The sequence below is a fragment of the Pyrgilauda ruficollis genome, unplaced genomic scaffold, assembly GCF_017590135.1.
Source record: "Pyrgilauda ruficollis isolate IOZ18807 unplaced genomic scaffold, ASM1759013v1 scaffold40, whole genome shotgun sequence".
NCBI classification, from domain to species: Eukaryota; Metazoa; Chordata; class Aves; order Passeriformes; family Passeridae; genus Pyrgilauda; species Pyrgilauda ruficollis.
The window spans coordinates 2,374,623-2,401,996 of NW_024525490.1; the positions used below are offsets into that span (position 1 = coordinate 2,374,623).

General features: G+C 33.8%; 1 protein-coding gene across 1 annotated transcript in view; it reads right to left on the bottom strand.

The window, feature by feature from the left end:
- The window catches only part of CSMD1 (CUB and Sushi multiple domains 1), a 1,068,142-nt gene that overhangs the window by 276,561 nt on the left and 764,207 nt on the right, over nt 1-27,374 (bottom strand). Inside the window, exon 11 of the mRNA XM_041477428.1 lies at nt 2,805-2,908. Within this exon, the coding sequence (XP_041333362.1) occupies nt 2,805-2,908 (104 nt within the window). The remainder of the gene's footprint in view (nt 1-2,804; nt 2,909-27,374) is intronic.

Sequence of the window (27,374 nt, forward strand, 5' to 3'; positions counted from 1 at the left end):
TTAGAATTAGATTTGAATTTAGAAAGATATGTATTTTAGTATATTGTGTTCAAACTAAATCAGAAAAGCTACAAAGTTTTAGAATCAAATGCATGAGATTCTACAGTGATAGTCTGCATAATTTCTGCAGAAATTTGGGCGTTTTGTCTGCCATCAGAAGCTTGAAGAGTATAAGAAAAGCTGTATTATTTCTTTAAGATGCCCTGAGAAATTTAGAAATTAAATCTAGCCAGAAAAGTCTTCACTGTAAGTTCCTTCATTCTCCTGGGATTAGTAAGAAACTGAAAGGTGTTGCTTAAAGCTCATTAAATGCAACAGCTGTTATTACAACCAACTAATAAAAATTTTTGATAACAAAATCACTCTGACATTTAGTTATGAACTTATTTCATGATAATATATCTACAAGTAGACCTAGTGTTTTATGAGGGATGTTACTTTGCATTTATGGAAGACCCTTCAGAACAGCAAGTGAAATGGCACATATCTGTGATGCTGTTTAAGTATAACATATTTCATAATTTATGATACAATCCAGTGTTTAATAACTTCAAGAACACTGTCTCAACAGAAATTCAGATTCCTTATTAATTATCATGAGACTATAGTTCTATCCTTGGGCCTTCCTGTATTCCAGTATATTTTAGTTATTAATAATTTTGTTTATCAAATGATTTTCAGTGTAATGCTAATTTTGCCACCCAAAAGGCAGATAAATTTATTTGCATAGATTTCACTTTCATCAAACATACACTTTACAGTAAAGATGGTAGGACCAACATTGTACCGCAGTCCTGCGTGATGGGCTGTGGAGTAATAGGGCTAAAACAGTTGCTATTTTAGTAAAAAAAATATACTGAAGAAATGGTTAGAAGTAAAGTGTGTCTGTAGTGAGACCATTGTACTAGTTCTAGAAATGCCAGTGATGTATTTAGAAGTGGATGTCTGCTACAGGATTTTTAAAATGTTATTAAAGTGAAAAAAAGCTATAGGAGTTGATGTTATTATGGAGTCCTGCTTATTAAATAGCAATTAAAAGGAGAAAATAATATTTTAAATTTTTATTTTTATTTTTTGTTCAGTCATGGAAAATAGATGTGAACTAGGTAGTCACAGGCTAAATGTCTTCAAATGGAAAGGTAAAAAAAAATAAATAATTTTGACATAATTTTGGCAAATTTTGACATATGAAGTATGCACAGTGTAGAAAAAAAATTAACAGTTTGGGATAGCAAATTTACTACATGAAGACTTGACTCTGAAGGAGTTTTGCAGTCTCTATGAGTAAAAACATATCCCAATAGAAAAACAAAAAGCATGCAAACCCTTTTGTCACAGTTACAAGTAATTAAATCAACCTGACCAGAAGGACTGTGGCATTATACAACTGGTCTGCAAAATACAAGAAAAAATAAACTTAGGTGTGCAAATCCATTCCCAGTTCATGTTTTTCTTGTTAATGTAATGTGTAAGCCCTCAAACAGGGGGTTTCTTTGTTTGCTTTCTTTTTTTTTTCTTTTTCCTTTTTCAGATGCTCAGAATATAGAATTCAATTTACTGAGTAGCAGATACTTGGTATTGCAACCCAGGAAAAACAAGCATTGAGCAAATAATTAAATAATTCTTCATCATACCTTTAAAGTCAAATTAAACTAGGAGTTTTCTAGGAACTTTGATATGACAGTTTGGAAATTAGCAATTATTAAATTCATATATTAATAAACGAATACATATAAAGAAATTATTGTCCTCAGAGCTCTCCATGCAAAAGCATTCTATTTAATTTAAAATAAAATGTGTGGGTGTTAAGAGCACACATTTGCTATATTTAAGTAAAGGAAACTAAATGGCAATTATTTAAATGGATTAAAACCCTCTCAAAATATAAAACAACAATGCATTCTTTTTATCAAATGTGTTCAATACTATCTTTTTCCTACTGATTTTTATCTGTTGGATAAAGACAGTAATGCTATTATAGCATAAATGCTGCAAAATTCTCTTATTTAGTCATTGATAATTTTTCAAATTTGTAATATTGGTTTGTTTTTGGTGACCAGGATTCACAGGATTAAGATTACTTAACCCTCTAAAAGCCAGAATATCTTGTTAACCACAAGCTCTCATTATGCAGGAAATTAGCATATGCAACAAAAATGAGATGGTTAAGGTAGATGGGATTAATTAATCTCTACAGGGTTCTATTATTTCCATTATCCAGACAGTACTGAAGAGCTGTATATGAAGAGTAGCTATCTAGCCTGGAATTTTCCTTCAAATTTATCTAAATTCCCACACCACCAATATATGACATTATATTATATTATTCCATAAAGCATGTTTAAATTTACTGAAAAGTTGACTATGTCCTTTCATTAAAACTTTATGCACAAATCTAATTTTGAATATTCACATTTTGAAATCAATCAATGCCTTATTTTTTTATACAAGTTTTATCTTCTGTTCGATGAAATCTGAGCTGTTTGTTTTCTTATTCCCTTAATTCTTTGTGAATACAATTACAGTTATACAAGTAGTTGCTTTTTAAAGGAAGCTTTTTTTTCTTTTAAAAAATTCAGTTTGCAGTATTTAGTCCCTAATATTAAAGCCTATAAAAATGCTACTAATTATTTGGAGTGAACTTTGTAATGAACAATCTTTGTTAACATTACATGAATTTTAACCTTACATTAATTATCAAGTTCCATACATTAAAATTGCAAATTTAAGTAGATATATCCTGGCCTGGAAGAAACAACATGACAGCAAATTTCCAAGGAAAATTGTTGAAGTTGTGTACTTACACATACAACACTGTTCTGGTATCACCAACTTTCCCAGCATCTCCAACAGTAAGAGTATCATAGCCTCTTTCCAGTTCAAACTCTTCAAAAGCAAGTTTTATGACCTATTAAAATTAAATAACTCAGTTACTTCAAAACATTCCCACATGTTATCTAACCTGTTCCATTCTTGAATTATTTGCCTACTATAAAACAAATAATGACACAATAATTATTTTTGAAAGATATCTAGAAAGAGCACAAGTGCAGAAACTTCTGTGTTTCTCATGCATACTTACTTAGGAGCAAGTCATTGCCATAATGCTTCAGAAGTATCACATACTAAGATATAAAGATGCCAGTCACCACTAACTGGTAATAATTGTTCATTATTGAAGAAATCAATTTTCTTTTTTTTTTGACTGTACTAGCTATATAAAAATTGTCTAGCTAGTATTGGAAGTATATTAAAACATTCTTATCTGTTGTATTATACAATAACAAGGTAGAAAATATGAACTACTAATTCATAAAAAGATGGAGGAGGCTGGTTCACAGAAATTCAAAAGCATTAATTTCCTTGCATAAATTACTAAATTAAACTGTGATTCCACATAATGCGTAGTCATGAATTGCCAAGAAAATTACAAACGTATCTCTCAGAATTCTTTGAAAAGTTATTTACAAAACTGTATTTTTTAAAGATAAAATAAAGTACAAAAATTGACTTAGTTTCTATAAAAGAACAATTCTAAGGCAAACAATTTTAGAGTTCAGTACTGGCAAGTAGCTGCAGCTGATATATATGTACACATATATCAGGACATTGTACCTTTTTGTAATTTGATACAAACTTGACACAAAAGTGCAGACAGTCAGTGATTTTCCACAAAATTATTCATTTTATCTTTATACTAACTTTTGGAGATATTCCTGGATAAACTCTCAGACATCAGCCATTGCACGTGATGCAGTTAATTTTTCTTCTGTTTTGTGAGTAGAAACAATATTTGGGTCAGATTTGAGCTTTCCACACAAGCCTTATTATGATCCTTTTTTGGAAGAAACACATGAAAAAACTATGTCTTCCATCCACTTAAGTTTATTGCTATGTGATCATCAAGACAGAATGCATCCCAATCAAATTTTACCCCTGTAAAAAAGCATAATTCAAGCTAAGCTAATTGTTTAAACTTTCTCGGTATTAAAAAAGAAAGCTAGCCACCTTATTTCTGTGTTGGAATTGGAAAATTCTAGTACAATGAACTGTAGAGAGGAACTTAGGCCACTAGATTGGGTGATATTTACATTGTACTAAGTTGCTTTTGTTTCTAACCCAAAGAAAAGCCTACAGGCAGAGAAAATCCACAGCCTTTCCCTCATCGACTAGGGAGGGTCATCTAAAAGGTCAGATTGGATCTGCCTTTCTTAAAGCCCTGCTGGTGGGGTGTCATGCCTTGGTTGTCCATTGTTGCAATAATCATATGATTTTCAGGCAATATGCTTCAGATAAAACAATATACCTTTTCATCTTCTCCTGATGTACCTTCTAGTATTCCTGGATTATGTCGGTGGTTAACGTGCAAAATTTCATTATTAAATCAAGATTTATAAAACCAAAATGAAGCAAAAATTATGTAGAAGCACAAAAAGAGAGTTGTTTCTGGCAAGAAAAATAACTGCAAGAACTTTTAATGCAATTATTATTTCATATGGAGGAGGAAACTTGATAGAATATTCCATGAAAATATATGGTAATGTATTATTTAAATAATACATTTGGTTCAACTCCAAATAACACATTTGGTTAGACTCACAAATTCTTTTACACAACAATTTAAAAACAAATATGAATGTTTGCCTCTTTAATACTAAAATAAGTTAGAAAAAATTATAATTGGATATAAACCATAAATGAAAGTTTTAAGCTTCTGGCTAAGCATACAGGAAATGTGACAAGAAAAATTACTTTATGGGAGATACATTGTGAAGATATATTACACACTATTAGACAAAATCTTGTTATCTTCATTTCCATGATAATTGTTATTCTATGCTAACACATAAAATCTTTTGGAAAGACCTTCAGATGGTTGAGGCTTAAGAGGACTAACTTGAATTCCTTCAATCTGACTCATAGAAACTGAATTTTACATAAACAGTAAGCACCCAGTCTACTCATTGCTCTTTTCATAGTCAGTGGACAGAAAATGGCACTTTTTTGTCATAAAATTTCCTGAGTTGGAAAGAGCCCACAAAGATCATTGAGTACAGTTCCTGGCCCTGCACAAGACAGCCCCAAGAGTCACGCCATGTGCCTGAGGCTTGGTGCTGTGAGCACTTCCTGCAGGGCCTGTTCCAGTGCCCAGCCTCCCTCTGGGTGAAGAACCTTTTCCTGATACCCAACCTAAACCTCCTCTGACACAGCTTCAGGCCATTCCCTTGGGTCCTGTCACTGGTGACCGCAGAGAAGAGATCAGGGTCTGCCCCTCCTCGTCCCCTCACAAGAAGTTGTAACTGCAGCGAGCTCTCCCCTCAGTCTCCTCCAGCCCGAACAGAATGAGTGACCTCAGCTGCTCCTCACACAGCTTCCCCCCAAGGCCCTTCACCATCTTTGTTCCCCTCCTTTGGATGCTCTCTAAAAGTTTAATGTCCTTTTAATATTTCAGTGTCCAAAATTGTCCCCAGCACCTAAGGTGAAGCTGCCCCAGGGCGGAGCAGATCAGGACAATCCCCGGCCTTGCCTGTCTGGCCATGCTGTCCCTGATGCCCCCCAGGGCAGGGTTGGCCCTCCTGGCTGCCAGGGCACTGCTCACTTATATTCAGCTTGCTATTGACCAGGTCCCCCAGGTCCATTTCCACAGCTCTGATTCCAGTTTCTCATCTATACATACAATCAGGATTGCTCCATCCCAGGTGTAGAATCCAGCACTTTGCCTTCTTATGGCAAGTTGAACTTTCTATGGCTGGTGATTGTCCAGTACTATAATTTATTGAGGTCTGTTTGCAGAGCCTCCCTGCCTTCGAGGGAGTCAACAGCTCCTCCCAGTTTTGTATCATCTGCAATCCTGCTCAACATTTGTTCCAGTCCTGCATCCCAGTCATTTATGACAATGTGGGAGAGAACTGGGCTGAGGATGGGGCCCTGTGGAACCCCAATATTCCCTAGTCTGGTGTCACCCCAGCCACTCTCACCCTTTGTGTCCAAACCATGAGCCAGTTGCTCATCCATCAAATGATGTGTTTATGCAGCTGAGTTCTGGATATTTTGTCCAGAAGGATCCTGTAAGACACAGTATTAAAAAATTTACTGAAATCCAAAAAGATCACATCAACTGGGTTCCCTTTTATCAACTAGGTGGATTACCCTATCATAAAAGGATATTAAGTATGTCAAGCAGGACTTTTCCCTCATGAAGAACTTCTCACTGTGACCACTGACTGTGTTGTCCTTCCGGTGTTTTTCAATAATTCCCAGAATAATTTTCTCCAAAATTTTACCAAGCACTCAAGTGAGATCAACACAAGTCATATTACCTATCTTATGGTGGAGCAAACTACCTCTTAGAATTACTGTTTCTAATGATAATATGGGAGTTTTGATGACTATGGAAAACTAATATTTACCCATATCTATTTGGTTAAAATTTGTGTGTAGATAAAGCTTTCAATAGTCAGAAGAATTTTCAAGATTTGTTAGATGGCAGACTGAAGAATGTAAGACAGTTTTGTATGGATATAGATATGAGTACAGCATAGGAAAAACTTATGAGGCGTCAATAATCTCACAATATACCACAATATACTACATATGTGGTTAAATGATATTGATTTATATACCAAGGGAGGAAAAAAGCAGCTCTGAGGTTATTATCCAGATTCAATTTTGTTTTGCAATTAAAAATTCCAGTAATACTAATTTGACCATCACCATTTACATATGCTCTAATATGATCAGATTAAATGAAGAAAATAATTAATTTTCATTTAGAAAAACTGGAAACATGAAAATTGCTTCCAAACATATTATGTTTATTTCTGGATGATCAGTTACATTCTTCTCACAGAAGAATGATCCTATTTGCTTTCTGAAAGGTATGAGACAAAATTCCCTTATAAGCAATTCAGAATGATTACTTCTTATTAGATAAATAGACTGTGAAAACAGAAAACAAGAAAAAGCTTAAAAATATGACACCTAAGGAGGTTCTGATACAAAAGTTCTGTAAGTGAATTTGTCATAATTAGTTTTTCATTTGAAACATTTTCCTTTATGCTAGATACTCCCATATTTTATATTTCTGCTGGCATAATTGCTGTTGCAAGCAAGGGATAAAAGCAGCACCAGAGTGGTAGGAAATGCCTGTATGGACATTCTTTAGAGGAAGCAATAGGGCACACGGCAGTGCTATATCTCCAAAACACCCAGGTGCGCATGTTCTTTTCACTATCAAAAAGACCTATTTTACTATTACTTATATATGTTATTAATGTATTTATTAAGTAAAGAGAAAGTATTAAGCAAGAGCAATGAAATTTTTTCTAGGATGCAAGAAGAAATGAAAACTCTGCATAAGATATCTGTTATATTTACAAGCAGATCAAGTCAACAACTTCAAAACAGAATGAATGTGTTAACAGAAGTGCATGTTATCCCCCCCAAAAAATGAAACCAAACAAAAAAAACCAAAAAAACCAAAAGAACACAAAAAAAACCCCAAAAACCAAACAAAAACCCAAAGAAAAATAAACAAAAAACCCCAAAGCAAACAAACCAAGAAAAACAAACAAAAAATCCCCACAAAAGACAAACCCAAACCAAGAAAAGAAAAAAACAAACCTCAAAAATAAACAAATAAACCAACCCACAACAAAAAGAAAAAAAACCCTCCAGGACCTGCTTGAAGGAACATCTCCTAAAGATGAGAAAATACAGTGAGACAATTTGTTGCCTGAGTAAAACTAAATTACCATACATTAAAATCAGAAAATAAAAATCCTGAGCATCCATGATTAGAAATTTTAAAATAATAAAATGAAAATGTGTTAGTTATAAAGTCTTTTTATAAAACCTGTTTGCAACGGTCATTCCATTTCATTTACAGTCGCAACAGTACTCAATGTAACAGTATTTTCCTTCAAATGTAACAAAATTTTCCTAGTTTGCATTTTCTCCCTGCTGTAATGTTAATATTGAAAGTAACATAAATATTCAATTATTTTTTTCTATAGACACAAACATGGAAATACTGCTAGAGTCTTTCAGATTCCTAAATATTTTTTTTTAATTTTTAGAAGAACGGACCCAGATTATGAAAGTAGAGCTTTAAACCAAGGTTTGGAGCACCAATTTCATTTAAAGAACAACATAATACCGAAAGCAATTTCAAAAGATGTTGCCAGTATTAGAGAACACATAGAATAATGTTTTTTTGAGAAAACTCTCAAAACTCCACTCTTTCCCTAGCCCACCCCTCCTACAGTGATATCTCTTGAATTTTTAAGTGGCAATGCAATTATGGCCAAAATCTAGAGGAAGAGGAAACATAAAAAATTGACTATACACAGTAATAAAACTAGGTAACTCTAATGCATAAATTTTATGGGTGATTTATTGTGAAAGGTGACATAATTTTATTCATATTCCTTTGTAAATAAATTTATTAATTTTTCCTCAAAGCCCTTAAAAAAGGTAAAATATCTATCCCAGCCATAATATTCATAATTTGACATGGGTAAAGCTACAATTAATAAGATGCAAAATTAATAACTTGTAACTACCAGGTTGAAATAGGCTACAACCAGACAAAATAAAATTGATGCCAATACAAGGGCCTGTCCTGCAAAATTTTAATACCTCCAGTTTTTGTTGAATGACTACAAATTTATTGAAAACACTTAGATTATTCTGTTCATTATTTTAAAGAAATGTTGAGGGCTTTTTTACTACTATTATCCAACAACTGCAGTTATTTTAAAAGCAATTATAAAAAGAAATTTGCTTATTTTTCAATATTAACATTATAATTTATATTCCTCATTCTCAGGAATTAATTTTCCTTTTAGCCTCCACTAATGACTTGAAAATTAACCTAATAACCACACCTGGTAGAAATTAAACAAAGGTAAGAAGGAAATAACAATAATAATATATCACATAATAGTAATTTCTTTGGAAGAAAACAATAAGAACAATGTTAAGAAAAACCAGCTCATTTTGTTTATGTAGTAAAAGTTATGAAGTGATTTGACACTAATCTTAGACTACTCCAATAAGGAAGAACTTTCTGATATATAGGATAAAAAAGATGGACACACAGTGGCTGGAAGCTAAGTCTATAAAAAATAGACAATTAATTGCAATAATGAGAATAATAAAATTCTTGATACTAGGAAGTGCCATTTTTAGTGGTAGCTGTTGATTATGTAAAATATATCTATAACTAATCAGCTACTTAATGAATTTAAATACTACCACAGTAAGGGAATGAACACATTTTTAGTCACAGTTTTGTTTCTTCTGTAGAGGGAAACATTAAAAAAAATCGCATAATGATGATTTCAGAGTTAACATAGCTGCCACAAGCTGTTACTCAGTCAGAGAAGCAGCTTGTTGCCAAGTTAGATTTTAATCTTCAGCTATAGTGCCTAAACATCATTAGAATTTCGCTTTGCCGTCTTAATCATTGAAACATTTTCCTTCTCCTCTTTTCTGTTTGTTTGATATGTATATAAATAAGTTACCATTTCTAAGTACACAGAATAGAATACAGCATTAAAATTTAAGTCCAATGAATATTTCACATTTATGTGAGCCATATTTTTAATGAATTATCAATCAATTTGGTTTAGGTTTGAAAGCTAAAATTAAAACAATAAAAAGCAGAATCCTAAGAGGAGATAATTATTCATATGTTCACACTAAAAGTTTGGAATTTATCACTTTTGGATAATTTTAGACGACACTGATATAGTAGGATGATCTATTTCTCATTTTCTGCCAAAGAAAAATGCCAAATATATGGCTTTCATTTTTGCTCCTGCTGCTGCTCCAACTGTCAGTAGAAAACAAATATGGAAATACAAGCTTTAAAGAAACACTATGTCATTTGTTTTAAACTGAAAAATGGAAATGAAGTAAAAAACCCATGCATCTATTTACTTGCCATTCATCAAAAACAATTCTGATTGTGCTAATTGTATTATTGTAAATCTTTTTAAAGACATTTTAAAGAAATACTTTTACATCTGTTGTTCAAAACAAGGTCTGAAAATACTGTTCTTCAAATTTGAAAATTAAAAGCTTCAGATAGCATTTTCTAAAAACAAATTACACATAAACTCAGAGCACATGAATTGCCAGATAAGAACTCTGACTTAAATAAAGGCTGAGAATATCACTTATTAAATGAGCAGACCAATTTTTTTTGCCTTAGAAATTAAAGCAGGAGAAAAATAATTAGTTTACCCCATTTGACTGTTGTCTTTCTTCCTAAAGTCTTTACAGAGTAGGTTAATTTTATTAATTAATTCAAAATGCATATGAAGTTTGATAGAGCACATTAAATAAAGGTCTACATGAAGAAGTGTTTAAGTATCAAAGGTGTATATCCATCTACACACAAACTTTTCTCTAGACAGAGCCCTGTGTGGGGATCCAAAGTGTTAAGTCTCAGCCCTACTATTATTGTGTAGTCCTTAATGCAATTAATTTCAAGTCCTTGAAAACTACTTATTTAACAGCATAATTCCTCAAGAGTTTTCTGACATTTTAATTCTTGTGACTTAAACTTCATGTGTAACATGAACCATATATGGCAAATATTCAAATTTCGGAAAACTTAAAAAATATATATAATGAATTCTATGTGTCCCAACTCAAATATTATTGTACAATATTCACCAAGGGAATTCAAATACCTTTGTAAAGACATGTGGGTCAGTGGAATGTCCAGGATATAAAAGTAACAAAATAACAAAGCAGATTGGCATTTGTGACCTTAAACAAAAAATTAACTATGGAAAATCCATACACACTAAGTAGTTCTAAGTCAAACATTATTTTTGATTGAACATGTTGAGTAAATCCTTTATTTCATGCATTCTAACACTATGAAACTTATTTTAAGGATAATTTCCTGTAGTACTAACCATCTGTCAATAGTAGCAGAAAGGTCCATAAACACCTGTTTTCTTTGAGAAGTAGAGTACCTGAGCTTGTTGGTTTCTTGTTATTGTGGCATAATAGCTCCTAGAGCACAAACTATTTCATTTAGAAGGGTAACACATCTTGCCATCACACTGTATGGTGCAAAATGGCAATTGAAGTGAACACTGGAAAGCCTCCAGAGGTACAAGGAGATGCCAAAGTATTTATAGGAGGAAATGCCTCAGAAAAATACAATGTGACAGTTAAATTAATTCACTAGAAATGTATACAACTACTTCTTAATGCTATTTAAAATAGAGACTGAAAAGGTCTGGGCCATATTGAGCCAAGTTAGAAACTCTGATAAAGCAGGTATGTCTACTGTGCTAATGGAAGGTTGTATTTATGGAATTTTAAGAGGAAAACTAAGCAGTGTGCCAGCATATAGTGTTTCTTTCTTTCAGATGTCCACACTCAGATATTTTCTGTCATATAAGATGCCTTTGCATCTTGTCTAACTGGCTTTCTAGAGGATATAGATTTTCCTGTATCATACACATCAGCCTTGCTTGTAACATCTTGAATACCTCAGCATCTCATACCGTAACAGATACTTGAGGATGGACAAACAAATTCCATCTTTGATGTACTGAAGTGTTTTGTGTAATAAGAAAACACGCTTCATATAGAAAAACTCTTAATTACAATGCTAGAACATATAAACTGCTTATATATACATTTATAAATACAAAATATGTATATACATTATGAGAATGAGTGAACGAATGCATATCCCTGTAATAAAATCTCAGTAATATTACATGGACATTGAATTGTCAGGACACCAAGGTTTTACATAAATCTGGAGAGATTTTAGATACTGTTATACACTAGAAGTTTAAATACATTGAGGTTAACTTCATTCTGAATAAAAACATGCAAATAACTTTTCCCTCTGTTTACATTATGAATAACAAGCAGTTATTAATATGAAATTTTGGCATTCATATTAACAGATTAACTTAAACTGACTTTGAAAGTTGCATTTTCTTTAGAGCTTTTCTTCCTATTCTATTTTTAAAATATACATCAACATGCCTTGTTGGCCCAAGTACACTTTTGAAATAAAAACCAAATTGTTTTCTGAATAATTCCCTGTATTATTATTACTATTGTTTTCATAAACTAAAATTCAATTCAACCTCCTGTCGAGGAAGTAATAAGAATCTTAGCATGTGACAACAAGCTTTGTAATTTACAATTACATTTTTACATGAAAAAATATAAAGGAAAGGAGCCATAAACTGCAGCATGTGGGAAGGACCCACATTCAAGCTGTTTATGAATGACTGCTATCCTGAAAGAGGGACACTGCAATAGAGTAGGGTACAAGTGTGAAGAAGGAGTGACAGAGAGGAGCTGTTAATGAATTGACTGAAACCCATATTCCCCACACCCTTTCACCATTCTGTCAGGAAGGATGCAGAAGAGTTTAACTTGAGAAAAAGTATCGTTGTTTCTCATAATTCTACTCTATTTTTAATTGTCTGTAAATTAATCTTCCCGAAGTTGAATCTATTTTGCCTAATTGATGTGCAATCTCCCTGTCCTTACCTTGACCCGTGAGCTTTTTCATCTTACTTTCTTCCCCTGCCCTGATGAGTAGGAGGAGCAAAAAAGCAGCTTGGTGGGCAGCCAGACAAGATCAGCCCACCACAACTATGTACGAGAATTGAAACATTACAATTACTTCTAATACATGACTTATGAAGATATTTGCATTCATCTATAGTAAATAATAACCTTCTCTTAGAGATCATGGTGAGAAAACAAAACTCTTTCTCCCAAAAGCCATAAAAGTTATGATAGTGATGACAGCACATAACAGCCAGTTGAACATGAGCCAGCAATGTACCTTGGTGGCCAAGAAGGCCAATGGCACCCTGGCCTGTACTGTGTGATTTTGAACATTGTTCAGCAATGCTTCTCATCGTTTAAATTTCCAAAAATAGAAAGGACAACACAAAACCTAATTACATATTTAATCTTTTTGGTAATAAAAGCCTACCTGTCTTGGCTTTAAAATCCAGTCTCCAGCACCTCAATGTACTTTCTCAAATCCCATACTTATGCTGAAAATGTCCCTTGCATCTTAGTGATAATGAATATATTTATTTTCATCCTGTGCCATGCGGTTCATATGTATTAAGAGGAAGCAATAAATATGATTAACTTTAATGATTACAGACTGATTCCTTTAGAGTCTACCTTGATTTTATGTCTTTGCATTTATAAGAACTTGAGTAGAGCTGTTCTTGACCTGCATTGTTCTTGACCTGATAAAAAATATACCAGAATCAGTGAAGATGATCTCTGGTCATTAGTATCAAAACCATGCATCAATCTGCTCGAATATGCAGGTCATAGTGCCCCGTAAGAACACATTTGGGGGGAAGATGTTATTTGGCTCTAATTCAAATTATAAATGGGTAAACAGAACAGCTTCTGTCAGTTTGCTAAGATATCATCTGTGATGAATATTCAATGAGGAGATTATGTAAAAACACCATTAAAATGTAAAGAGAATAGTAATTAAGGATACATGCAATTTTCCTTCTGCAGTATTATATGATTTACTTTTAAATCAGTGTAAAACATATAAATAATTCACTCCAGAAAAAAAAATACTCAATAGCAATGATTGTGCTATCAATAAAATAGTGTGGGGAAAAAAGGAAGAATATCCTTAAAGATGGATTTTGAAGACTTTTGGACCAGTTTTAAATATTATGGTTTTTTTCCAAAGATGTGTGCTCAGTTACTTTCTTGTTGAAATTCTTACTGACACAGAAACATGAAGATATATCGTCTAGAAAATTAAATGCAATGTAAACTATACTTGAGACAAGCTGGGCCAGTGACTAAGCGAAATAGCTTTTAAAATACAAGAACAGTTAAAATTTGACTTGCATGTCAATGACACCTGCAAACCAAAAAGCTTTAGGTGGAGTTATATATTTCTTTTTTCTTTGTTTAGCTAATTAAAAACCCAGTGTTCCTGCAATTTCTTTTTTTCTTTTTTTTTTCTATAACAATGTATAATTACTTTTTTTTTAATAGTTAGAATAAATCCTAACACTGGCATTATATAATTTTATCTCAAAGAGATGAAGAATGAGACTTTGCAATGCAGTTTTGGAGGCTGAGGGAAGCATTTTGATAAATCATGTTCAGGTTTATTCCTCAAAAAAAACAAACATATCTATCTTGAGTAACAATAACAGCATTGTATTCAAGAGCTTGAGAAAACATAATAAAATTGCGTCCTAGCACTTCAGAACAAAACCAAATCACAAAATATCCCTAAAGGCTAAAACCACTTTTTAATATTTGACCAAGAAATGGTATTAAGTCTTAAAACCTGAAATTAAAATGAAAAATGTAATTTTAGCAAGATAAAATTTAAGTGGAGTAAATGTTCTTTGACATCCTCTATGCTTAATAACATATTGATGGCCTTTTTTGCCTTAAGACAAGAACTTATAGCAATGCATGCAATATGGACTCTGTTATCAGGCATAGGCTAGGCTAGGCTAGGAGTAGGACAGGGCAGGATAGAATAGAATAGAATAGAATAGAATAGAATAGAATAGAATAGAATAGAATAGAATGCCTGACAACTTCAGGGCTGACCTAAATTTAACTTATATTATTAAGGGCATTTTTCAAACCCTCTTAAACACTGACAGGCTTGGGGCATACTCTAGGACCACTCTAGGAATCCTGTTCCACTGTTTGATCTCCCTGTTGGAAAATAAATGTTTCTTGATGTCCAGTCTAAACCTCCCCTGGCACAGCTTTGAACCATTCCCTGAATTTCAGGGAGAAGACCTCACATCTCTCTCTCCACTTCCCCTCCTAATATTAAATAATTAAAAGAATAATAAAAGATCTATGATGCAAACTGTCCAATTCTGCCAGGAATGGAAATTAATAAAAGAACAGTACTTAAGTCTCCAGGCACAAATGCACGTTTAAAGAAAAATATGAAAGTAGAGAGCCTCTGTAATAATTTCAGGAAGGAGATACTTGTTTAATATTGTATCAGGTTGCACAAGTTGTTCCACACTGAAACAATCTTAATGAGAATGATTTTGAAAATTAGAACTGCAAAATTAATTTGGATTTTTTATAACCATGTTTTCTATTCTCATTAAATATGCATTTTAAGTACAAAATAAACAAAATTGCTTCAATATATGAAGCAAAGGGTTGACTCCACCATATAAACCTTCTTTCTACAAAAATAGTTGAAATGTTCTATGAAATATAGTGATAAAGGGCAAGCGAAAAGACATTTAGATCTTCTGATGTTTCGTTCACATGTTCTCAATTACCAATAATCTTTCACCTAATTATTTCCCTGTCACAAAATGTTTTATATTCATAGTACGAAGAGTTTTGTTATTATTTCAGTTACATGAAATCACAGAACTTTACAAAACCAAATTAAGTACACAACTATGAACTCGGATGTACCACAGCACTCAAAAATGCAAACAAATAAAGAAATTAGTCAGTCATCTGAGAAACTCCAAGTCATGCATACATATAGCACCCAAGTTTTGTGCCATGGTGTGTGCTATTATGCAAAATTTCAATGATTAAGTTTTTCTCTTCTCCTCCCCAGTTGCTGAAAAAATGTAGACAATTTAAACAATAATATTGTAAGTAATTATGTAACAAAACTAGAAAGAAAATCAAATTGAATGAGATTGATTGTATGGGATCTGCAAATTTTCTTTCAGAATTTAATGAGATGATAAAAGGAAATTTGATTACAGCATTGCACTTGTCACACACCTTCCTTCTTCCTTCTTGTTGTTATTTCAACATCTCTCAGTTTTTTTATGACTGATATTTGACATGCAGCAAGAGGAATGAGTTTCCTGCTCTGCTAAGGATGCATCAACTGTTGATGCAAAATACATATCATCTACATCTTGGAAGAGATTGACACTCAGATGCGCTGAAGTAGAAATAGGGTTCAATGCATGACAGTCACTCAAGGCACAGATGATTACAGGCCTGTTAAAACATGTAACTGTAGATGAAAGGATGTAAAGCAGGCATGAATCAAACCCATTGTGGACCTGTAATTGGATTTCATGTATGAATGTTAAGCCCTTGAAAAACACACCTGCTCACTCCCACTGAGATCTCTGTTACTTTGGGCAAACTGTCTCAGTGCTCACTTGAGACATGATTACTGAAAGTGTAATATTACATGCAACAGATTTTCAGATACAGTAGCAATTTTGGACTTCAGAATATAACTAATTAGTATCACTAAACATAATAGCTTTTCCTACATGTACAAATAAAACATCTCACATGGTCAATCTATACTAACACATGGTCAAATAATGCACACAGACAAATATATTTTACAGCTGCACTAGATTTGGGAGGTTGCTGATTTTTTTACAATGCAGTGATCCTTCCAAAATATTTCACGTATGCTCCTTTTTGTTAAATAAATATTTGTTGTCATCTTTTGTAACATACAAAACCTTACTCCCATTTAATATGTGCTGCGAGACAAGCAAATATCATTAAACCAGTTATCTATTTACACTGTGAATGTTTTCTTATATGCATAGTAAGTTTAAATACCCTCAATATTAATAAGTCACAATACACCCAGCCACCACTAGAATGTGCATTCAGTCCCCAAGAGTAACTCTCCATTAGAAGACTTCACTGCTCTACCCTGGTTCCCCACTATCTTGAAACCAGATAGCGCTGGTTACCAGATAATGCAGTCAATATTGCCATTCCTAGTTACAAGCCACAACATTTGCACTGAACTTTCAAGACCTCAGGACAGGTGTTTGTTAGGTTTTCCCTGTCTGAACTTTTCTTGTGGGGAGTTGCACCTTGTTTTAATTCATTTATATGACAGCAATTTCTCTTATTGACCAGATCTCTATGGCTAGTTTAATTTTGTTTATCCTTGCCAAGTACAATCATAATTGTATACAGATATCTATAGCAAGTTGTTATTCCATTAGAATGAGATATTTATTTATTTATAGGAGCTATACCATATAGCTATAAACTACTCATCACGGATCAAGAAATATATTGGAAAAAATTGGCTTTAGGGTAACAGAGAAAAATAAAACCCAGTACCTATTACACATAAAGTATACCATATATAGTAAATTTTGAGATTCCTGTATGAACTATTCTTTTTCTCTAATACTTAGATGAATACTATTTTTTTCCTTGAATTTATCTGCTAAGATCACTATTATACTAAAAATTAATTCTCAGCTTTACTTAAACACACTGTGTACTTCCTCTTTGTCCATGAACAAGATTTTTATTTCCTTTTGCTGAGTTATCATTTTGTGATCAGGAGTACTAAAAATAACAGTAGATACAACAACTTTACAACTTCTATAAGTATCAATACTTGTAACATAATGGTACCATCTTTATCGTAAAACCTCCCTGTTGTCTACATATTTGAAACACAGTTGCAAAGTTCATTTTTAATCTTTTGTGAGAAGCTGTAAACTGACCTTTGTCTCCAAAATCCGTCATTTAGTCACAAGACTGTTTTTCCTCTTTCCTGTGTTTTAACTAATACAGAGATAGGTGTACCTTTTAAAAAGTTTAATCCAAAGGAGATGTCAACATGTTCTTGTTCTTTATAATTATATAACTTAAATTCTAGCAGTAGAATTGCATAAGCATAACTGTCACAACATGATCTACTGAATTTTGAGAATAAAAGGACTTTTAATCAGAATCATTGTGGCTAGCTATGGCATATCTGAAACCATTTGGAAACAGAAACTAACTTTCAGAACCAAAACTTTTTGATTTTTCCATGTATAAACTTACTATCTGAAAATACTAATTTCCACATTTTCAGTATGCACTATTTATAATTTTCTTTTATTTGAATAAATAACCAGATGTATAAACTCATTCCATAGTCATGGTCCTTGATCCATCTGTATAACCTATTATTTGGATAACAAAATGCATGAAAAGTTGAAAGAAATAAATGGGGGAAAAATATAAATTTATATTTTTGTTTAAGTTGTGCTTTATAATAAAAACTGCCACACCTGCCTGTATTATAAATCTATACCATTTGGCAAATTTGGCATTTTTGATAAGCAGATAATGAAATTCCTGATCAAATATTAACTAATGCCATCTATTAGAATAGCTGATTTATCTGAATACACTTCTGCTCTTGTTTTTCCAGATGTTGTAAATACAAACCAACAAAAATTTACTATATTAAAACCAAAGTCCAAAATTAAATTTTACTTAGTCTCTTTGTATTTCGTTTGAATATGTTCTCTTGTCACTTATTGAAAGGTTTATCACTGCTTTCCCTTTATTCCTTTTAATAATGAATATTTACATAATTAGTCTACTTATTTATAATTTGTAAAGACTTTAGGCATTGAAAATATACTTGTTTCATGTGACAAACGACTATTATAAAAAATAACATTTGTAGAAGACTTCTTTTGGCTAATCTCTTTTATTTTCACTTTTCTTAATTTTTCTCTTCCCTGCACCTCCCACCTCTACATTGTTCATGAAACAAAATAATTGGCACTACCATGTGTAAACTGGCAATGCCAATACAGTAAACTGTAATACTGAACTCAGCCAGATGTGAAATGCAGTTTGGTTAAGAAGATACTAGCTAAAAAGTTTAAATTATTAATGCATCATTACTTTATCTTTGTGGTTTAAGTCTAGCTGGAGACAGTGTACCCTCATGGTTTCAGTCACAACAGATATCATATCTGAAGTGGTCCGACTTCTTGACGAGTTAGATATCTTAACTCATTACTTAACTGCTGATTCTTCAGGGAAAAAAATACTTAATGATTGCTAGTCAATTTTTTAAATTCTATTTAGAGTTAGTATTCTTAGCTTCAGATTTTAAAGATATATAGAGATTTCAACATTTTTAAAACTGTAAGTTAATATACAAGTTTCTGCACTGGGAAGAAATGTGAGTACAGAGAGATACTCTCCGCAGAGAGGTTTGGAAAGCAAAGTGATCTTGAAAAATTGGAGAGATTGCCTTACAAGGAAAAAAAAAATAAGAAAAAGAAAAGAAAAAGAAATGTGTCATTAAATAGGACATTACATTTTGAAAAGTGTAATGTACTGCTCAGTTACAGAATGAGTGACAGCTAGTCAGGTAACAGCTCTCTAGCAGAGGATATGGATGTCATAACAGAACACTAGCTGAACACAAATCATCAGTCACCTCTCTGAAAAAGTCAGACACCTTAAAAGAGCATACATCTGTCTGCAACAGATGGGGAGACATTTTTTCTCTTTAATCAACATTTATGAGACCTCAACTGCAAAGCAGTGTCAATTTGACCTGAATCTTCAAGGAAAATATCAACCAAATAGAAACTATTTCCTTTAAAAAATATTTATAGTAGACATTATTTAGTTTTCAGAAATATAAGTGAAGGAAAAGTATGAGTCACGTAAGTACACAGCTTGAGCTTCTGAATATGACAAAATAGCATGGCTGTAATGTCAACAATACAATACTTCTGAACTAAAATGATGCATCAGTAAAATTTATTTTGGAAGGACTTTTGATATCTTCACTCCTTGAATAGCTTGGCTACTAGACGTGTTCAAAAGTGACAGATTTCAGGAAAGGTAGGAGTATCATGTAAACCGAAATATGGCACTTAAGGAGATTTTTATTTTTTGTTCCACAGCCACAACTGACCAGGAAACTGAGCACAAAGCAGTTTTGAGGGTTGGTTGGTTGGCAATGTACAATATGCATCATAAGAATGGTGAAAAGCTAAGGCACTAATATGAAATATGTTTGTACACAAATTGATCTCTATCCCTTCTTAAAATAAAAAATAAAACTGGAGGCAGACAAAAGCAGTTCTTTTCAAAGCTGGACAGTCTTAAAACTAAAAATAAGTCAAGTTTACCTCTGAAAGAACAGAACAGAACAAGCGCCTGATTTCTACCAAGCACAACCGTGTTCTGATAAATATGTAGCCTTTGTAACTCTCTAAAATCCAAATAAACAGAGAATAAAGAAATTATAAGAATATGTATCTTACTGATAGCACCAAATAACTGTTTACACACTGATTCTTATATAAAAAGACACTAGTAAAAAATAAAGAGTAGAAATAAAGAAAATTGTTAATGTCAAGTTGGTTTTTTTTTGGTTCCACAACTCCTTCTCTTTCTGTTTGGTTTCCACAATCATTTGCTTTAACCAAGAGTTATTTTGTGGGTAAAGGAAGAACTTAATATTTGCCAATAACATGGCCTTATTCTGCAGCTCTCATTTCCCTGTTCTTAAGAGACATAAACTGCCAGCAAGACTTAGTGAAATTAAATAAAATATGTCTGATGCCAATTCAAAGTTCAACACTGGCTTTTCTATCACAGAAAATGTTGACATGTAATAATTTATTCAAGAAGTATTTAAAAATGCAGATGTGACATAATAAAATTTTATTCTGTTTATACTCCTGTCCTTTAATCACTTTTTAAAATTAAAGAAACCAAGGTTCTTTATGAATTACAAATCCAGATAACAATACTAAAAAATAAATACATTTGAGACTACCCTAATATTATTAATTCTAAATATGGATTTTTAATGTCATTTCCAAATTATTTCATTCTCTCTTTATCACTATCAGTGTCTATTTGGTAGACATTTTTATTAGCTAAATAAAAAAATACTTGAATTATATATGGATATACTGAGCCTCCATAAAAAGGTTATAGATAGGTTTAGTGAGTAAGATATATTCTAATGATTTCAATAAAATCTCTACTGGCATATTAATTCTTTAGGAATTTTGCATATCATTTTATATAAAAATACATTTGACTCTGGAGACAATGACAGCTGCAATAAGACCAATTTTGTCTTTCTTATACTAATATAGGAGGTGTTTCATTTAACTTCACAGAAACATATGTCACAGACAAAAAACAATGTGTGAAATGATAGCATAAAATATTTCTTAATTTTCCAATATATTCTGTATTATCTAGTAAATCATAGTGCAAGCATACATCAATTTTGTTTCTATTACTACAAACTGTCCATCTTATTATAAAAGACTATTCCAAAGTGCTACAATCAAAACATTTGTTGTAGAAATATTTTTGTCTCTATTTCTGTATAGAATAATACTTTTTTGTTTTATTAAAAACATTTTTCATTATGTGATTGCAAAGATTACCTGAAAACATGAACCAAGGGCAAATATGAATATGTAGAAAGTCTCAGAAAATGGCTCATGGAGATTAATTCTGCCATTATGGCTTACTGGGGACCTTTGGACTGTGCTATTAGCATTTCTACACTGCACCAAACAAGTTGTGCATTTATCAGAGAGATTAGTGTTCTGAGTGTCAATAACACCCATCATCCTTTTTCTATCTGTTTCATTGAATCTGATTCAAACCCCACCAGCCAATAACTACAAACAGAAGATTTCTGTGAATTGCAAGGCATATACAAACTGATCAGTTTTCTGCCTCAAGTGGATACTCAAGGATTCAGCTTGCAGCTCCAATGAAGATTTCCTCAGGATCTTGGAATTTAGAACGCTAATTTATGAAACCAACTACAAGTACTCTGATTGCTAATGAACACAGAGAAGTGGGGGGGAGGGGAAAGTAAAAAAATTGAACTGCATAATTTTGAAAAATTTTAGACCCTAACACATACAAAGCTAAATAAAGAAAGGGGGGGAGGGGAAAGTAAAAAAATTGAACTGCATAATTTTGAAAAATTTTAGACCCTAACACATACAAAGCTAAATAAAGAAAATAATAGTCAGTAGCAGTAGCAGTAGTAGCAGCAGCAGTAGTAGTATATCACTGTCCTAATGGCTGACAGCTATGACTATATCTTCAATAGGTGAAATTTTGTCTGTATCTTATTTAAGTACAAGAGGAAGGTAGGGCATTTCTTGAAGGTGAAGTGAATTAATTATGTTTCAAACTATCACTTAGTTATTCACAGCAAAATGATATGTTGGAATAAAACTAGAAGGGTCAAAAACACCACACAAATCTTTCATCCCCATATGATGAAGCTGTCCAACAGTGAATTTAAAAGTTTAAGACAATATTTAAATATTCAAACCATATCTCTTAATATTACTCATGTCCATTAAACCTGTCATATAATTTTTAAAAGAAATGGACGTTATTATTCTTTGGGTTTGGGAATATTAAGTAATTTTCATTACTAAAATTACTTTCTAGAAAAAATATTAATTTATTTAAATAAATTAACAATAATTATAATTATTATATATTTAAAAGTAAAAGTAATTATTATCTAATTAATTATACTTAATAATATTTAAACATATCCATTTAATATCTTTAAGATATTACTGTTTGAACAAGGAAAAGACCTGACACAATTAAGTCCAAATACTAGTGATAAACTCATATTAGTGAGATATTTACAAGTAAGAATTACAATTCTTGTATGATGTCATTATTTTATTGCAAAACTTCATCAAAACTTGTAAAAAAATCTCTTTTTCTGGTCCTTCTTTTTCAAACTCCTGCTTATATAATCACATATCATCTGGAATTATAATTAGCATTACAGGGCTTAAATTAAAAGCTGCAATTTCTTTAAAATTATATATAAGCATTCTGTTATACTTGAAATGCCACCAACATGCTTGATCATTATGTTAGTAGGAATGGAAGTGAGTGTCCAGTACCTGAGAAATGCATATGTATACATATAAAACATTCCCAATCTTGCAATCACTTTGGTTAATCAGAGAATCATTCAGGTTGCCTGTGACCTCTGGAAGTGATCTGATTAATTCCCTGGCTCAGTGTAGGTACAATTAGAATTATAAATCTTATTATATTTCAAGTGATTATACTAAATTACCATAAAACTAGCACAATAGTCAAAATGTCACCTCATCATTATTTTACCACTTTATTGTAAACCCAATTTAGGAGCTGTATTTTGATTTGCTTAATTAAAAAAAAATATTAAAAACAGTTATGCTGAAAATATAATCTCTTACCAACACAGATGCAATCCAAAATGTTTCAAAACCAAAGTGCTCACAGAAGTTTATAAAAGAATTCTTCAGTGAGTATCTTTGAAACAGCAATCCAGAGATAGATACAGTTGGGAAATCCACAAAACTCATAAAGTGACAAAAGGAAAGAAGTAACCAGGTAAAAATGACCACACAAATGTTTCTCAAGATCACCTAGTCCAACTGTTATGTTGTCTAGAACCAGCCCCTAAATAATTACCCCAAAACCACATCCCCAAGTGCCACATGCAGGTACCTCTTTGAACACTTCCACACTCTACCACTTTCCTGGGCAACTTATTCCAAATCCTAAACACTCTTTAAGTGTTTTATTTTTTTTATATCTAAATGGAACCATCCCTTGTACAACTTCAGGTCATTTCCTCCTGTCCTTTCCCTTCAGATATGGCAGAAGAGATTGGATCCTGGTAATTATAGGCCAGTTACCCTGACCTCAATACCCAGTAAGGTAACCAGTAAGGTAATGGTGAGTGTCATCATGCAGCACTTATAGGGTGGCCAGGGTATCAGACCCAGCCAGCATGGGTTTAGGAGGGGCAGGTTGTGTTTGACCAACCTGATCTCCTTTTATGACCGGGTCATCTGCCTGATGGATGCAGGAAAGGCTGTGGATGTTGTCTATTTGGACTTCAGCAAGGCCTTTGGCACTGTCTCCCACAGCACACTCCTGGAAAAGCTGGCAGCCCAGGGCTGGGACAGGAGCACTCTTTGCTGGGTTCAGAACTGGCTGGATGGCCAGGCCCAGAGAGTGATGATGAATGTTGCTGCATCCAGCTGGGGCCAGTCACCAGTGGTGTCCCTCAGGGCTCTGTGCTGGGGCCAGTTCTGTTCAATATTTTTGCTGACAACATGGATGAGGGTACTGAGTCTTCCACCAGTAAATTTGCAGACAACACTAAGCTGGGAGCATGTGTTGATATGTTGGAAGGCAGGAGGGCCCTACAGAGAGACCTGGAATGGTTGGATGGATGGGCAGAGTCCAACAAGATGACCTTTACTAAGTCCAAGTGCTGAGTCCTGCACTTTGGCCACAATAACCCCCTTTGTTTAGCCTGGAGAAGAAGAGACTCAGAGGTGACCTTTTATCACTCTCTACAACTTCCTGAAAGGTGGCTGTAGTCAGGTGGGGGTTGGTCTCTTTCTTCAGGCAGCAACTGACAGAACCAGAGGACACAGTCTTAAGCTGCACCAAGGGAAATAGAGGTTGGATTTTAGGAAAAAGTTTTTCACAGAAAGAGTGGTAAAGTACTGGAATGATCTGCCCAGGAAGGTGGTGGAGACACCATCCCTGGATGTGTTTAAAAAAAAGACTGCATGTGGCACTCAGTGCCATAATTTAGTTGAGGTGTTTGGGCATGGTTTGGACTCGATGATCTTGAAGGTCTCTTCCAATCTAGTGATTCTGTGATTCTGTGTGATTCTGTGATTCTGTGACCTGACCTTGCTACAAATTTCTTTCAGGTAGTTGGACAGCAATGAGGTCCCACAGTTAGTCTTCTCCAGGCTAAACATCCCCAGTTCTCTCAGCTGGCCCTCACGGGACTTGTGCTTCAGACCCTTCACCAGCTCCACTGTCCTTGTCTGGACTCACTCCAGCATCGACATGCCCTTCTTGTAGTGAGGGGCCTAGAATTGGACACAGGACTCAATGTGTGCCCTCAACAGCGTCAACTACAGGGGGACAATCCCTGCTCTGGTCCTGCTGGCCACATCATTGAAAATATGAGCTAGGATGCCAGTGGCCTTCTTGGCCACCTGGGCACATACTGGCTCATGTTCAGCTGCTGTCAACCAGAACCCCCAGCTCCTTTACAGCCAGGCAGCTTTCCAGACACTCCCCTCCCAGCCTGTTGTGCTACATGGGGTATTGTGAACCAAGGGCAGAACCTGGCACTTCACCTTGTACCTCCTGCAGCTGTCTTTAGGTCATCAATCCAGCCTGTCCAGATCCCTCTGTAGATCTCTCCTACTTCACAGCAGATCAACGCTCCCACCCAATGTGATGCCATCTTAAAACTGACTGAGGGTGTACTCAATCGAGATTGTTGATAAGGACATTAAACAGGACCATCCCCAATACCGAGTCCTGAGAAACACTAATGACTGGCAAACAACTGGTTTTAGTTCCATTGACCACCACTCTCTGAACCCATCCAGCAAGTTTTTGTCCCAGTGAAGAGCACACCCACCCAAGCCATGAGCACTGAGTTTCTCCAGGAGAATGCTGTGGAAGGTGGTGTCAAAGGCTTCACTGAGGTCTGGATGAACACCATCCACAGTCTTTCCCCCATCTACTAAGCAGGTCACCTTGTCATTATAGGAGAGCAAGTTGGTTAAGTAGGACCTGCCTTTCATAAACCCCAGGTCATCCTCTATGTGCCATGTGATGGCACATAATATGACTTGCTCCATGAACTCTCCAGGTACCAAGGTCATGCTGACAGGTTCATAGTTGCCTGGATTGTCCTTCTGATTCTTCTGGTAGTTGTAGATGTATGGATATTGTTGAAACTCAAACAATTAAACAGAAATTAGATGTGCCCAAAATATCTGTAAAACAATTTTGAAACATCATTTTTAGAAGGAAAAAAAAATTAAGTAAAGAGAAATTTGTTGCAAAAACAGGTACACAGGTTGGAATTAAGTATAAATCTAAATAGTGTGCTAGTGTAATTTGAAAGTGTAAGGTAAAATCCTCACATTGCCTGGAGATACAGAAGCTGTGAGAGGTCCACAATTGACTGTTGCAGGAGCTGGAGGCCGAAAAGGATTACTTATGGTGCAGTAATTGAAATATCCTCTAAAACACCCAAATGTAGATCTTTACCTTTTTGTGTCTAAAGGTACTTCAGGTAATTGATCTCTCTCTCTGTTTTAAATATAGCCAAAAGAGTTATTCATCAGATTGGCAGTGAGATATCTCCTTAAGGACAGATATTCAGGAATTACTGTGCAGCTTTCCCTGATTATAGTTGCTTGATGAAAAAAGGAACACTTATTTTCCTTTTAGATAACATCAGAGCAGAAAGGCTACTAATTAGACAGAGTTAATAACTGACTAGTGTAGAAAAAAGTAATCTGTAAGCATTTAGTTTTCTACACATAGATTTGCACATATGTAATAGCATGCATGCAACACCTTTTTCTGAAAGATACACTAAGCACTGTAGGCATAGAATATTTCAAAAGCCACAATTAAAAATAATGATCATTCAGAAGGCTGTTAACAGTCTGACAACACAGAACAATACTAAGATTTGTTATGTTAATCCTGTGAAAGTCTGAATTAAAACATGACACATATACTCTACCTAAGTGCCTTTTTTGCCATGGAAAAAAACAACAACATGGAAAAAAAATAACTAGGGGGTAGCAAGAATATATTCATTATAGGCCTGTACTGAATAAAGCAGGTTCTGAAACTACTTTGTTGTGTGAGATTTGTATTTGAATTTCATGAAGATATATAAAATCTTAAAAGGACATTTCTGAGTCCTCCTTTGTTTGTCCATTGACCCAATCAAATCCTGCATGTAAAATGTTTCTGCAAATGTCAGGCTTTTCTGTGTGTTATGATGGTTGTACCAGGAGATTAAAAATACATTCACATCAAGGCTTTGATCAAGGGTGCACTTCAGAAACAATTTCGAGTCATCTGCTCTTACTGTGCTTTGATTCGCCTCACAGAGCAGTCTCAAAGCAGAGAGGTTCATCTTTTTTTGCATAAAAGATGGAAAGCGCTCTCCAGCCAGTAACAGGTATTCAGGCTAAAGAAGCAGAAACAGTCCACAGTAAAAACTCCGAAATATACACAGTGCGAACCTCATGCCCTTAGCTCTAATTGTTTTGCAGTATAAAGCTGCTTGTGGTGCACTGTACTACTAATGCGAATGTAAACATAGCCTAATTTATTCTCCTAAGACAACTGGAGGCCCTACTTGAGTCTTGTCCTATCTTCCTTTCATTTTTCCACCTGCTGAGATTCTGCTAATTCTCTGCAGATGCAAGTTTCTGCAAGATGTACCTGTGGAGTTAAGAAAGCTGTTAAACACATAATGTGTTTTTCATCTTTATTTAAAATCTCTAGATTTTCCTTATAGAAACTTCTGGATTTTGATTGAATAAATAAATTATATTTATCTACACTTGTTGCCAGGTATTTATGCTAATAAATAACTATGGAGAACACTGCTTAGAAGAATGGCATCTGTGGAGAGGCTAAAATCTGCATGAACAAAACCCTCCAAGACAGTCTGTGAACTCCGTGAAAAG